At 40.1% G+C, this 16168-nt stretch overlaps 1 protein-coding gene across 6 annotated transcripts in view; it reads left to right on the top strand.

The window, feature by feature from the left end:
* The window catches only part of FRY (FRY microtubule binding protein), a 674187-nt gene that overhangs the window by 392634 nt on the left and 265385 nt on the right, over positions 1 to 16168 (top strand). For all 6 annotated transcript variants that reach the window (XM_086935130.1, XM_086935129.1, XM_086935133.1 and 3 more), the window contains exons 9-11: positions 5838 to 5930; positions 6027 to 6125; positions 13214 to 13315. In XM_086935130.1, coding sequence (XP_086791256.1) covers positions 5838 to 5930; positions 6027 to 6125; positions 13214 to 13315 — 294 coding nt within the window. The remainder of the gene's footprint in view (positions 1 to 5837; positions 5931 to 6026; positions 6126 to 13213; positions 13316 to 16168) is intronic.

Raw genomic sequence — 16168 nt, 5'->3', positions numbered from 1 at the left:
TCCATCAGCCTAGCCCCCTGCGGCAAGGCTGATGTGTCTCTTGTCACTTTTAGACTGTACTTAGCTATCAAAAAAGTCAAGGCTTTAGCATGAGTAGAGGGCTTCTCCTTTTCTAAAGTGTGCAGTGTTTTATCAGTGCTGTTTTTATTTCAGCACTATTCCTGATTGAAGATGTCAATCAGTCCCCGCCCCATCTGCCTTATCCCTCAAACACTCTTCAGGACTGCTTCTTAGGTCTGAGGTTTAACAGCACAGCTAACAATTGCCATTAATGTACAAAGATTGGGCTTTGGTTCTGCCCTTTCACCCCTTAGCTTTCTTCTACTTGCCTCTTTCAGCCATTGGCTGTAGACTTTGTCAAACACAGATTTGGAAAAGGAAAACACCGGGCACAGTACTGTTTAACTATAGAAAGGGCGTATGAACTCTGAATATCTATATGTTCCAACTCTTTATAAATCTCATCAAGAGAAACATTTTAGTCATTACATTGGTATTTTATTCTTTTTTTATATAAAAATTATGATTTTTATTACTTATATAGAAAAAACCTTCTCATCAAGAAATTACATATACAAAATTGATGAGTACAAATTCCCAATAGTAATAATTAGAACCACAATTGTAAATTGTAATTTGGTCACGGGCTCATAGAAAGGTGCTATCTCATTAAAAATTAAATTCTTTTCAAATTGAGACATGTATATATTGGCCACCGTGGGGGCACAGGATGCCCCCATGCTGACGCCCTGATTCTGTTGATATAGTTGGGCGTTAAATTCGAATACATTGTCTGACAGCACAACTTTGAGGCACTAGAACAAATACGGAAGGGCATGTGATGTAAGTTCATATAAAACACTGGACAGCTGCAAATGCTCCATCAATTGGTATATTGCTGTAGAGTGCCTCAATATCCATTGTGACTAGGTATTGGGTATCTGAACAAAAAGGAACATTTTCAATGAGGTTTATGATGTGTCTTGTATCTTGTAGAAAGGCAGGGGTCCGAGAAACATGAGTACTTAATATGGCGTCCACATATTTAGCTAGGGGTTCTGTTGCTGAGCCTATAGTAGTAACTATAGGTCTCAGTGGTGGGTCACTCAAGCGTTTGTGGACCTTGGGTATGCCATAAATACTGGCCATCCTAGGATTCTCAGTGTTAAGAGATGTCCATTCCTTCTCGCAGATATCCCCATTTTCTAGGGCTCGGTCAGTAAGTTTGCGTATTTTTCTCTCTATTTGTGTGATGGGGTCCCTGTTGATAAGCAAGTAGAAATGTGTGTTGCTTTCCATCTTGGCTACATATGTTGGAGTGTCATAAACAAATATACCTAATTATTTTATCAGGTCTTAGTTTAAGCTCTTCTAGGGCCTTGTATTCTTCATTATTTAGATTAAAGGGAGTTTTCTGCACATATTTAGTAATGTTAATGATCTTATTGTACACTACTTTTTCAAAAATCGCCACGTCTGGCGGAAGTTGGTCAGTGGTGGGGGTAAATGTTGACTTGGGGGCAAGTCCAGATAAATTATAACTTTCTGGTAATTGGTCCTTATTGGCAAAAAATACCTTTAACCTTATTTTTCTGGAGAAAGCCATTTGATCTCTAAATAGCTCGAATTTATTGAGATCTTAATGGGGTGCAAAAATAAGTCCTTTGGATAATACTGTCATGATAGGGGCTGAAAGACGAACCACTAAGATTGAATACAGGTATGGTTTCTACTCCCTCCAATCCTGCGCATTGCGAGTGACAAGGTGTTGGTGAAGTCCATCTGTGGACTTGCCTGGAACCTCGGCTGGTATTGAGGTCTCCAGTTGCTGCGTCTAGTGAAGCGCCTCCCTAAAAAAGGTTGTCTGTTATAACCCCCACCTCGGTATTCATTATTAGCTGATGGTCCTTCACTATCTGAGTCCGAGGTGTCGGAGAACGTGGTAACTTTCCTACCATATCCATATAGTCGGTTGGCAAATTGATCATACTGGCATGCTTGAGTTTGACTGTAATATTGATCTGATAGATATGGATAGGCTATTTCCTTGCTGAAAAATCTGTCATCCTTTTTTAATTTGTCTATTTTGCGTTTAGTCAGATAATCTGTATATGAGTGTAGATTTTTCTCTAGATCTTCCAGCTTTTTCTTGGCGGTTTCCACTATACCTGAAGCTTTAATTTTATTTCCAAGGTCTAAAATCTCAGCTGCCAGTTGTTCTAAAACTTCTTTAGCTGTTTCTACGATCAGCATCATATTGTCACGTGAGCAATGATTAGCTATCATGGCCCATCGTTCTAGAAAGTGTTTAGTTTGAATGAAGAGCCCCGGTATGTTCCTTACCCGAAGGCCTTGGGGAATTACCCCTGCTTTGAGATTTTCGAGCATGTATTGCCCATGTAACTCTATACGTTTCATTTTCTTTTTAAAGGCTAGCAATGCTATGGCATCTTCATTCTTATCTGTAGAGTTAGTCATTTGATGGCCAAAATTGCCCGAACTACCTACCATATTAGCAAATTGTTCATCTGTAAACCCAAATGTGGGTAAATTAGACATTTTTGACTAGAAATGCACAGTGTCAACAAAAAATGTTAATAAAATAAACAACTAGTGTGTATAAATACAAGAAACCACCTGTCGCCAAAAAAAGCACAACCGCTCAAGAACGGAAACCCGGACCAGCTTACTTACGGATGCCTGTGTGAAATGGGACACAAAGGATACAGTGCAAAACCCCTCACAGACCGGCTGTGAGATACTCTTACTGGAAACCGAATGGGACCCCTGGAAATTAGGATATAACCCTACCAAGGAAAATACAGATTTGGAAAAGGAAAACACTGTGGAAGGTACTGTTTAACTATAGAAAGGGCATATGAACTCTGAATATCTATATTTTCCAACTCTTTATAAATATCATCAAGAGACTTGTCAAACACATCTTTGCTCAGCCTTCTAGAGTACTCATTTTTCACCTAGTAACATTGGCTGGTTGGGTGTATCCTTCCGCTTCCATTCCAGTGCTTGCCTTGAACAGCATGAATGACTACTTTACAGCAACACTGCTCTTAATCCACTCCTGCTGACTCCCTCTTAGATGCATTGGCTTGGCTGGTATTTTACCAATTCAAAGGTGTAATACTGTGCCCAGAGTGGTAAATAGCGTTTGTCATTTTACAGCTCGACATAGACAGCACTGTGCTAATCCCATGCTTAAAGACCTTGCTGTCGAAATGGCAAAAGACTTTGACCTTTCTATCTCGGCATGGATGGCACCGTGCTAATCCTATGCTTAAAGACTTTGATAGAAAAGCAGACATTTGAGGTGAGCAGATCTAGTGTTGCTGGTGATGAGAGTGCAATACATATATATATATGTGTGTGTGTTATTATGATCTTTAGAAAACATGAGGCTGACAACACTGGTGGGCTATATCACGAAATTGAGCTGTTAATCCCAGACAAGCTATAGCTCTCAAACTCTAAAATCAGGTGCGGCCCATCCTTAAGGTTGGAGGGGCCACGCATCTGCAATTTTATGACATCAGTGTGTATGTCAGGCTGAGCAAAGTTCAGCCTTATAGACACTCTTTATATTCAGGTCAGGCAGCCAGGAGAAAGACATGTGCTAAATGCGCAGGCTCCTGACTGTCTGAGCTGAACTTTGCTGGGCTGAGGATGTCACAGCTTCCTTGGTGTGACCTCCTCAGCTCGACAAAGGTCTAGGAGGCCCTCCCGCTTGCGACGAGGCATCAGTGATAGCCTCATACGTGGGTGCTTCAGTGTTAAGCCATGAAGTTCCCAGGGCGGAGTGGCTATCACTGACATTTTGTAACAGATTGGGTGGGTTCACCAATCATCCCAATCCGTGATGAGGTAGGGACTGCTGCCTCCCCTTTTTGGCTGGCCTATGGTCAGCCAATGCAGGGAAGCAGTAGTCCTAACCCTCCTGGCACCTCAGAGGCTTCCCTCCATGAGAGCTGCAGCAGGTAACTGTTGTGTTTTTATTGACCGTTTGGACGGTGCATGTATGTATGAATGTATGTGTATTTGTGAGGGAGTGTTGTGAATGTGTGTGTGTGTGCGTCTGCATGTGAATGGAAGGGTGTGAGTGTGTGTGCGACCACCCTCCCCCCCCCCCACCCTTGTCTAAGTTACACTCACAGGCCACTACTGTCTAAAATACCTATGCTGTTAGTTTATTTTATACTATACACAAAGACTATACCCCACGCGGATACTTATAGTTGGGGATAGAAATGCAGACAGCAGAGTTCTGCTGGTGGTTATCTGTGCCAGGTGGATTGGGTGTGACAAATGAGTCCCGACAAGTCTAGAAGCACAGACTGTGTTCATTGTTTTTTCACAGATAGAAAAGTCAATTGGCATAACCCTCTATAGGTGACTCATAGCCTAAATATGTGGTTGTGTCTTGGCTGTAGCCATTATGCTAAATTTAGGTCAAGACACTGTCTCGTCAGTTTTGTTTATATATATATTTTGCTATGCTTGAAGTGATATCCCCTGTACGAAAGGTTGAGACATTTTTGCTAGCACCCTATGGTTTGCTTTCTCCTGTCCTGAGAGCAAAATGCAGGCTTCAAGAATAGTGACCCGGACTCAGCATCTGTGGGCTGCTTTAATTTGGATACGTTTGTTTCAGAAAGCCAGAACAACTGCCTACTCCTTACACTTTCAGAAGGAGATGCTCTCTCCTATAGCCCCCTACAATCCCATTAGATCACATCTAAAGCTACATTTAATATGCAACTTCATCCCCTCACATTCATCCTGTCCGAGTGCATGTGAAGCATTTAAGAATGGTTTGTCTTGCGATCCACACAGAAGGTTCCGACCAAGGCCTTCATCACAAGCTTGTCAGTTATCAGCCATTCTGTTAACATAGGTTGACGCATTAACGCGGGTGCTTTTACCACCCTATTCCCAGATTCACAGATCAGAATTGTGATTGTGTGTTTCCATTTCTCTGAATGGTATGACCACACACATTTCCCCTCTCTGGCCTATGTTGGCCAGCCATGTTCCTCCAGGTGATCAATGGATGGATTTACTTGTGGAAAACTCCCAGGTCGACGAGTCACTGAAATTAGAGCAACTAATGTTAACTTCCCCGTCCACATTTACCAGGGGACTCTGAGCCTACATATCCAACCAGGAGACTTATAACGTGCCTTCAGATTTCTAGGGGCCACACCCGTTTGCCTTGACGTTTACATGCACTGTTTCAGGCTCTTTTGCAGTCTGTGACCTGGCAACTGAATTCCCCATAACCATGCTAGCATGTAGAGGGAATTTCATTTGCCATCCAAAGCCAGATAAGCACAGGACATTGCCATGATACAACTGGTGGAAGATTGAAGAACATATGCCTCTTTGAAGTCTAAAGCAGGCGGATTCATCTTAATACCCTCTGCTGGAAGGTTCAGATTCTGATGCGAAGCCAAGATTCCTGAAGTTTGAGTGTCATTCTAGATACTAACCTAAGCGAATATGACACATTTTGTTTTAATTTCCTAATCCTCATGTAGACCTCAGGTTTGCGTAAAATGCACCTTACTTAAAAAGCCGATCTGAAATCTCAGTTTGATGCACTCAATTTGTCAATTTGTTAAGCTGTGAAAAATATGCATAAGGAGGATCAGCCAAGTAAACCTTTGAGCTAACAATAATGTTATACATTAGTACTCCAGCAAGAAGGTATGTCAGATCTAAAGTTGAAATTTCTGCTGTTGGACTGTATTATTTTATTCTACTTTGTGAATGATGCTAATTGGTTATTTTCGCTAATTGGTTATTTTATTTTTGTCTTCCAGGATTGTGCTCATTACTTCTTAGAAGTTAAAGACAAAGATATCAAGCATGCTTTGGCCGGGCTCTTTGTGGAAATCCTCGTTCCTGTGGCTGCTGTATGTGTGTGTTTTGTTTCTATAACACTAGTTAAATTAAGCAAGAACCCTAACTACAACAGTGAAAACACTCAAATTCTTCCCTTCTGGTTTTAGGCTGTCAAAAACGAAGTGAATGTTCCATGTCTCAGGAATTTTGTTGAGAGCCTGTACGACACAACGCTTGAGCTTTCTTCGCGGAAGAAGCACTCGCTGGTTAGTGGTTAAAAGGTTTATGATGAATCTCTTTTATAATTATTTATAAATAGATAGAGTGGAGCATGCACTCTGAGGCTCAGTTAGGTGGTTTATGTATGTCATGTAGTTACGCTTTAACCTCTCTTTCACCTTTTTGCAAGAAGGCTCCCTTACAAATGCCTGCCTTTTAACATTTTGCTGTAACTTGTAATGCCACCATCCATTTAATGATGTCACCATAGATTTCAAAACCCAAGGAGACACCATCAGAAATTAACTTTCTGGAATATCCATTGTTGGTTGTTAGTGATGCAGGATAGGTACAGGAAACTCAATTATTTTCTCTTCACTGGATATCCTCTTTGAGTGATCTCAGGACAGTTCAAGGACAGGGCCAGGAGACTTGGTGGGAAATGCTACAGAGGCATACCAAGCTGACAGTTTCTGGTTCTATGGATAATCTAACATTCGGCCAGATTCATCAAGCTTAATTGCGTTCGCAAAGGGCCAGATTTTGAGAATCTGGCCCTTTGCGAGTGCAATTTTTTCATTTTGGATTCATCATCCCAAATGCAAAATTCGCTAATAAAGAAGTCACACATTTGCGAGGAATTGCATTTAAGGAATCTCTATTTGAGATTCCTTAAATGCAATTCATGAACCATTTTAAAATTGCGAAATCGCAATTTTGGGCCGCTATTTACCGCGAGGTCAAACCTCTTGGTAAATAGCGAAAACTTAGAAAAATGCCTTTAAATGCATTTTTCTAAGTTGCATGTTACACACACACATGTCCTTTGGACATGTATGTGCGCAACACCAATGTAGATTACATTTCAGGGGTGCTACAGCGTGTCCTTTGAAATTGCTTCCTTATTTGCGATTAGCTAATTGCTAATCGCAAATAAGGAATAACTCCCTATTCATTCCTAGGAGCCTTTAGGCCCATAGGAATGAATGGGGAGTTATTCCTTATTTGCAATTCGCAATTTGCTAATAGCAAATAAGGAATGTGTAGGAATCGCAATTTATTTAGTGATTCCTACATGAATTCCGTTTTGCAAGTCCTTAATAGCGATTCCTTAATAATCGCTATTAAGGACTCGCAAAATGGGACTATGATGAATCTGGCTGATTAATCTTCTGGGCTATGAGCAACTCTGTGACAATGTAGGCAATATTCTTCCATTGTACTAGTCCGGTAATTCTGATGCGTTCTGGCAAAAGGAATTACTGGCTCCATCAGGACTGCAGAACCCAGTCAACTACCAGGGTCTGATGATTTCCACCTAGACCCCTCGCATTTTGCATAATATTCCCCAAAAACATGTAAAAGGAAGTAATTCTGTCCCACAGGAGTTACCAATGCACAAAGGAGAGGGATTGGGAGTGGGGGTGGGGGTGGAGGAGGAAATTACCTAACCATTTTTCAATTCACACTATAATGGATGAGCCCCTTAAGGGTAAGGTGGAAGAGACTGTTCGATTTGGTAGCCTAATTTTACTTTTCGCAATACCTTGTATATCCTCATCAATACTGGGAAACAACCGCAGTTCATCCTGAGCAATAACCTCAGTTTGGTATACTAATTATAATCTTCAGACCTTTCTGTATGCTATCCTCCATCCTGAGCAATAACCACAGTCAATAATGGGCAGTTACCCTTGTCTAAAAAGTATACTCTTTCAAGTTAAAATTATTTTGTGTACTTTCCTCCTTACTGGGCAATAACCCCAGATTGGAGGACTGTTCCCTGTTCAGCTCCACCATACTAGGCAACGACTTCTATTTAGTGGACTATTAGGAGGGCAGAGGCTATTGATGGGGAATTGTCAAATTTCAATCAAATCAATAATGCAATCCATACATTATCCATCAGCTCAAATTCAAGACAAACACTATTCTTTGTGATTTACTAACTTTACTATGTTCTGTTGTGGTTCCCTTGTTGCATGATCACTATTGGCACAAAAATCGTCTTTGGTATAATAATGGCTGTGTAGCTTGTTAAATTAAAAAGTGTTATGGAGAAAGAATATGTATTTTATACACCGAAGGATCAACCTAAATAGGTTTTTGCTACTGATGTCTTATGAAGAGCAATATGGAGAACTTTAAAATGTTTACCCTTTCTCTATAATTATGCTTTCTGGGCGTGACTTATTTGTTAGGAATATTTGTAACACTCTAATTTTTTGCATTTTTTTATTTATGGTCTGTACATTACTATCTCTAACAATGTAGTGGCCTATTCTAAATGTTCCTAATTTTCCTGAACACCTTCTGCTATAACAAGGAAATAAATTGTGTTTTGTGGCATCTTCCATACCTGGAGTAGCATCATCCTTTCCTCTACCATTTGTCTTAACCCTACTGCTCACCAGACGTAAAATAAACCTGACCTGTGATAGCAATGGTTCAGTTGGACTAATGTAACACTATCTCTATAGGGCTTCCGAACAAAGCCTTATTGAGTGTCAGAGATCACAAAATCAGACGACCTGTGCCTTAATGTTCAGAAACATGATCACATGAAACCAACCATGAATGTACTTCACGTTCCCATTCAAGCCGAGGATTAAATTGAAAGCGGTTATCACAATAGACATGGTATGCTGGAACAGCGACACTAGCTATGGAAGCTGTGATCAGCTGATCTATACCGAATTAATCAACAAACCTATAGACGACAAAAGTTTAGAGGCAGGTTATTCCTCATTCAGTGCCCGAGACTCTAGAATGTTTTAAAGTCCACCTTATGAGCACATCTGGGCTAAAAGAAACCCATTAAAACTGAACTTTTTACTGAATACAGGTTGACATGCATATTGAATGAAAAATATTGGATAGGGCATGCACTTCATATTTATTTGAACACTATTTCTTCTTGACTCCAATGGTAGTCCCAAGAACTGAAACTTTTTTCACGTTAGTGGCCATAAGCCGACATATGTTACTCAACAAAACTCCTAAATCAGTAACTTGTCATGTTCATTGTGAGGGCTACTATGTGAATTATATATTTACTTGTGCTGGCGCCTATCCACTCTTCTTCCCCCATCTAGTTTTTTCGTTCAAACACTGATGTGCGCTGCACGCACCATTTCTGTTAAATGTGCTATAAAAGCAGAAATCAAAAAAAGAGTATGCAGATAACATTTCTGACCTCCATTCCGATCTTCTTACCAGAATAAAGGAGAGACCTAGGAGAAAAACCCAAGCATGTTCTTGCATGGGATTGCTAGTGTTTGCATTTATCAGGATGACATACTGGTGCATGGTAGGAATGAGACCGAGCACAATGGTCTCATGACAATGCTTCTGGAGCAGCTATTTATACACAATCCCATCCTCGTCGCCAGTGTTAAATGCTAGGATCCTAAGGATGAGACGAAGTCCATATTTGTATCAGGAAGGATAATTTATTCACTTCTTCTCCCAGGAAAAACAACCCAGCCATTCCATCGAGCTCTTCCTCCATTTTAACTTCAAAGCCAAATATTCTCAGAGATTTTCACATTCGGGAATGTGCTGGGGCTGATACAGATTGCCACACACGTTCTTCTAATTTTACATATAAATCACAAAACTGCTTGAGTAAAAAGTGAGTACATTCTGACCTTCCAAGTTTCCTCAACCATTCGTGACAATACAAAGAGGAGACACTTATCAGACCCTTTGTCTGGATATTGCATTTAGGTTATCTTTGTTCTGTTCAGCCTTCTACAGAGAGTCCCACAGTTCCACAGTTTTTTTGTCTCACAGAATTGCTGCTGTGCTGCAGAAGAATAAAGATGAACCTGTTTATTGCAAGATGCAGTGTCTGTTTTTCTTCCTATGCAGCTCCAGGCATGGAGCAATAGTCAACAGCTGAGGAGGGGAGGGGGAAGCAGGGCAAATGCAGCGGGTGCGTTTGCCCCCCCCCCCCGGCCCCCGAGACCCCAGTGTCCCTATCAATGCCCTTGCTAGGGGACGATGTGTACAAACTGAAACTGCAGTTACCTACCTAGGGAATCTATCTATAATGCTGGCGTGCTTTCTGCATAGCAGAGTGGAAGTCAAGAGCTGAGGGACGCCTTGGCTAAGCTGCCTTTAAGCAGCCACTTAATTGGGCCTCTAACTGGGTTCAGTGCTTTATCCATCAGCTATATTTACTTTTGCTCCAGGTTTCCTTGGCAACCTTTTGGAAACTGAGGAAAATGGATAAAAGAGGAAAATAAGCTATCCAAAATACATATTGTTTTCACCCATAGATTACAACACGCTGGCACAATTCTGGCATGATCTTTAGTTGATCATCATTCTGGTTAGAACAAGGTTGAACCAACATTCTAGTGGGTTTTGTAGGGTCCGGGTGCACGCATGTGACATACAATTCCTCGGATTTCGTTGCCTTTTTTTAAAGATAGTGAAATCAGTTTACCAGTCCTCTTCCCTTTCATGACTTATTTGAAGGCTCTTCGTTGTAATCCAACAGTACCTACAGATTGCGAAACCTTCCGAATAGAAAGATAGCTTTTCTTGTTTTAGTCCTCTCTCATTGGTGGTGTTGAGGGCCATTGTACCACGTTCCAGATGGTATAACATTGTCATCATCCTACGTATGTGCTCATGTTTGACCCATATTCCCCTCAGTCTGGGCCACAGGTTTGTTTACATTATGGAAACCTGCATACTATTAACCCTCTTTGACAAATTCACCTTGACTATTTTCATAAATGGGGACAGTGAATCTTGCTATTGGCGCGCCCTTCAGCAGGGACAAGGCTGGTAATGATGCATTATTTTGATAACATTGCCACTGCTGTATTCTCTTACCTTCCCGCATCATTCTCAGGGGAACTTGATAACTGAGATCCCTGGAGTATGCGGTTTCTAAGAACTCTCTGGCCGCTTACTAAGAATTACAGAGTGCTGGGCAATCCTCTAGAGGTGCAATATTCTTTTTAACCAAAGTAATTCCCTTAGGACATTTTCGGCTGGGCTCCAAGCATTTGTATAGGAATAAACTTACATTTTGTTGATTTAAGACTTTGCTTTCAAGGATCTTTCTTTGCTATGTCGAAAGTTGTTTAGGTTGCCGAGCAACATGGAGTAGGGGTGCCCTAATTATTCATCTGCTGAGTGGCTTTGTAGGTGTTAAAGCTACTTATAGTATCAACAGATAGAAAATAATGCAGACTCTATACCTCTAGTACAGCTTAAACCATGTGCTTGTCTTTGCTAGAAAGATACATCATGAAACAATTGTTTCAGCAATAGAATTTTTTTTAAGTGAGAAATCAATTCTTAAGACTGTCTTAGAGTATTTGCGAATTGTTACTGGCAATCATGCTGCCTACAGGCTGATGATGTTTATGATCAATAATTATTTACGGGCCCGCAATCCATAGAGCCACAGACTACTTTGGGTCAATAATCTATTTGAACAAAGCAAGGATTAGCAATATCTTCCATGCGAGCTTTTGAATTTCTTGAAGATTTACCAGGATGACCATTAGTTTTTCACATACAAAGTTGATGGTAGAATACCACAGGCACTGTAATGAATTCGGTGTTAGAAGGTAAAAACATATGTTGTCAAATCCTCAAAAATTTCAGCAGTTCCTGAAATATAAGGAATCAAATTTTAAAAAGGTGTAAATATTTAAGAACAGCTCAAAAGTTAAAATTGTTGTGCTATAGTCCTTTTTCACTTCTAACATGGCTTTGGCAGCAGTTGTCTATGTTTAACGGAAAGTAGGGTTGCGGATCTAGAACAAATACATGTGGGGATCTGGAAAGGGGGAACGTGGAAGTATATGTCAGAAAAGGAAAATGGAAAGGATTTTTAAAAACCTGGGAAACATGGACAGGAAATAAATCAACATAGATGTGATCATTTTTTGTGAATGTGGGCTTAGCTGTTTGTTTTTTTCTTTGTTTCTTTAATGCCCCATTTCTCCTAAAATTATATGTTTACTTTCTTTCTCATTCTCGTCGCAAATTATAAAGTACAGATCTGTCTCTCCATGGGCATGTATAAAAACTGAATATTGATATTGCTTTATGAAGTTGGCTGTCTTTAAAAGAGTATTTAAACTAGGAAGCGGGCAGCAGTGATCTCTCTTAAATTCACTGGTTATCACTATCCAACAGTGACTTGTGAGACAGTTTAGCACATACTATTATTTCACATTATATATAGGCTGATGTATGTTGTACAATATATTATTACTCCAAAGCAGTAGGCTTCTGTGTTCCAATAACAAAAATATTTCATGTCACCAGAAAGATCACAAATAGCATCAAGTATCAACGTATAAGAGGCTTCTGTGAGGAAATAGGTGTGTCAGTCTAAAATTATGGCTTAGTTTGATAGAAGATTACGCTTAATGTTTGGTGCACAAAAAGGGAACCAATGTGTAATTCATTTTTCATGCTGTTTATTGTGTGCATTAATGGATTAAATAGATGTGGGGGTACATAGTATTTTTGGCACGAGCCACTTCTTTACGATAGCAGAAAAAAAATCCAGTATTGACATTTTTTTCTAAAAAAAAAAAGTTTACACTTTTGATTGTAACATATCAGCAATGTTTATGATGCATACAGTAAATAGATACCTTGCTTACAAATGTGTATTTTCCTTGAATTAAAACAATGTGATTTGCAATTTTTTCTGCTTTTTGAAAACAAATTATTCTGAAGGATGTTTGTAAAACGAAATCAATTAGTTATCGACTATTCTCAGTCAACATCTCCAGATTCTGCTGGCTGGATATAGAAATCGCTTTGTTTCCTTCTTCCTGTTAAACTTTTGCGACAGTGGTATGCTGCAGTGACATCTGTCAAACCAAATCAACAGACCTGGAATGGTAGAGACACCAGTGTACCTGTTTCTCTGCAACCTGTCAGACAAACCTATAATTATAGACTACATCAGATCATCATGCCCTCAGTTTTCATCTGAAGTGTGAATAATGACATGAAGTAATTTTTAACTAGACTTTCCTTTCTACTTTCCCAACCCTGGAAACACTACCGAATAATTCACATGAACTCTTAACTGAAGTGTTGACCAAGAGTTTGCCTCATGTGCTCCTCTCTCCTCTCTCCTTGTTAGGCGCTGTACCCACTGGTAACCTGCCTGCTCTGTGTCAGCCAGAAGCAGTTTTTCCTACACAGATGGCATATTTTTCTCAACAACTGCTTATCCAATCTCAAAGTAAGTACATTACTTCTGCATCCTTACACAGACGTTTGTCCGATCGGCTTTTGGTTTGGTTGGTCAGTGTAAAGATAAATAACATGCTTAATTTGCAATTTGTCACATGTGATAATTTAATGCTTCTTAAAATGCGCGTTCATCCTGCACTGGCAGCCTTTTCAAGACTGTTCATTGTGTAAATGCTTTACCCATCCTTCCTGTTTGTATTAGATTTTAAACACTCAAACAATGATATTAGGATGCTTGCAATAATTCTAACTGCTCAGGGTATCATTCAAACTCATCAATTGTTCCTTTGCCAACTATGCTGCCTCAGTTTGGACCCAGCCATATGTTCCTATTGGATCTGGGGCAAGACTGATTTGCATATGGCTGGGTCCAAACTGATGTGGCATGATGGGCAAAAGAATGACGAGATAGGATGCTATCCCGAGTGATTGCTCATGTTTAGACTTATTGCAAACATTCTTCCCATCACCTTATGTGTGGTTGATGCACCATACTAAGTGGCAAGCATATGCCCAAAAGAGGGTGCCATGCTCACTGTGCCACTGGAACCAAGCTACACCCAACTGAAGAGCCCAATCAGGGTGACCCCAGTCTTGGGGTGCTTGGGTTCCAGTTCAAGGAGGACACGGCCTGGCATTTCGGCCTGCACTGGTTTCCATTGAAGCAAAGACTGATTTGCGAATGACTGGGTTCAGACTGAGGTGGCATAGTTGGCAAAAGAATGTTGGTCTACGCTTTCTCGAGCGATTGTCAGTGCTTAGACCTATTGCAAGCATTCTTTACATCATATTTTGTGTGTTTGATGGGTTCGTTTTTACCCTTATTTTAAGGTGAGTGGGTGGGAGGCACAAAAAGAACAGAAGTTCCAAACAAGTATTTGCAAGGAGAAGTAATAGTTGTTAATATTTCTGTTGCTTTGTGAATTGGCCCCAGCAGTTCCAGAAATAAAATCCCATAATGAAGAAAAGTAGGTTACAACTCTATGAAAGCTGGGAGTGGGGACCAGTTCTTGAACAGATAGCATTAGAGGAGGCATCTTGTACCCTCAAATAAGAGTTTCATTAAAAGAAATCAAAGATGAAATTTGCATTTGAAGTAGTGAACCTAAAAGACACCCCCAGAAAAATATTCCCAGGTAGACACTTTTGTTAAATGGCGAGTATTTTTGTTGCACTTTTAGGAAAGCCTTCTTTACTTTGTCTGTACTTTGTGAACAAAAAAGCTGTAGTTCCAACGTGTTATCTTGAGAGCCTGGCAAAAACAAATGAGCATGGAATGGCAATTAGTAAATAGCACTGTATCTTTATAAGATAGTTGGGCATCTAAAGAGTATATAAATATATCACAGAACAGACACCAGCTATCAAGTGCAAGCTGCACATAATGTCTTATCTACAATCTCGCAAGGGGAGTACTTCTAGCTATCACCAAAACCTGAAAAAAACATAAATTGGCCATTGAATCCATGCATGCAATGCCATGGTCTGATGGACAGCCCATTCAAGAAATGGCAAGCCATGAAAAAATATGTGAAAGGCAATGGCTGTAGGGTCTGTCCACCCTGACTGATTGTACTTTTTGAAGCATTGATGGCATGAGCTCTATGCAGCTAAAACTCTCTGTAGCCAGACCTAAACAGTACCAAGGTTGTTCTGCTAATATTAGCAATCATGAGCAACTCTATAGGAACAGGAATCAATTCCAGCACACCACTCAAGGGAATGCTCAATCTACTTTGTTTATTTAGAGCGTATTATAGTCGAGTAAGTAAATTGTAGAGTAGCTGCAACAACACCTCCTCAAGGTATTAGTCCTAAGGGCTGTGACCAAGCTGGTATCTGTTTTGTAAGTCTGTACATCAGCAAACATTATTTTATTATACATAATCCACTTTAAGAATGCAATAACCAGGGTTATCTTTTTATCCTTTCTATTTAGTTTATCCATGAACGTTTCTTACTTGTGTGCACGGACTGTTTGATTGACTGTCTATAACCCACCTACCTCTCTGATCACTTATTGCCTTTACGCTCGTCCTTCACTCTGCACTGGATTCCACTACATTTTAGCTCGGTTACACTATAGAAATACCATAGACCTACATAAATAAAAGACACCAGATACAGATTCACCCAGTTCATCGCTTTGATATCATGTAATTCGTGCACAGCTATAAAATGTAAAGTGACACTGTACTTGGTTTTGTTGGATTTCAAACATTGATTTGATGGTTAAGTTGATGTGCTTCATGAAGCTTGTATTTACATCTGCAAAAATAAAGTAGGAATTATTTGAACTATCAATTATTGTATTGAAGGAGATGCGATGTGGCAAGTTCCTATGGTACGTAAGTGGTGATGTGAATCACGCACACTATGGTAGGGATTTCCAACGTATGGCATTGAAGAAAGATGAGCAGAGAAAGCAAATACAGACTCAGAACAGAGGAGAATCAGGTAGAATTCACAGCAATAGGAAAATATCATGTCCGACATATAGATCAGATCGTTTTGCCGCTTAGTAGTTCTAGTTAGAACCACTTTTCCATTAACAATGGATTTTTTGGTTTGCTAATAACTTTTTGAGAAATCTTCACAAAACTTTCCCAACAAAAGGCTCAACTGCCTCAGCTCCTTCCAGGGAAAGTTTCAGGGTGCAGTAAAAAGGGGTGGCCCCAAAATGCATTTCCCCATTCATTTTACCATAGCAAAATTGAACAGCAACACTGCAAAATCTGCTGAAGGGCATGGCCCCAAATTTGGCAAAAAGCTAAGTCTTGGTCCAGAAAATCATGCATTGTGTGTATTGGTGTAAATCTATTCAGTAGTTTTTGAGAAATCA

Source organism: Lissotriton vulgaris, chromosome 8 (genome assembly GCF_964263255.1).
Source record: "Lissotriton vulgaris chromosome 8, aLisVul1.2, whole genome shotgun sequence".
NCBI lineage: Eukaryota > Metazoa > Chordata > Amphibia > Caudata > Salamandridae > Lissotriton > Lissotriton vulgaris.
This window is presented reverse-complemented; position numbering and strand designations above follow the sequence as displayed.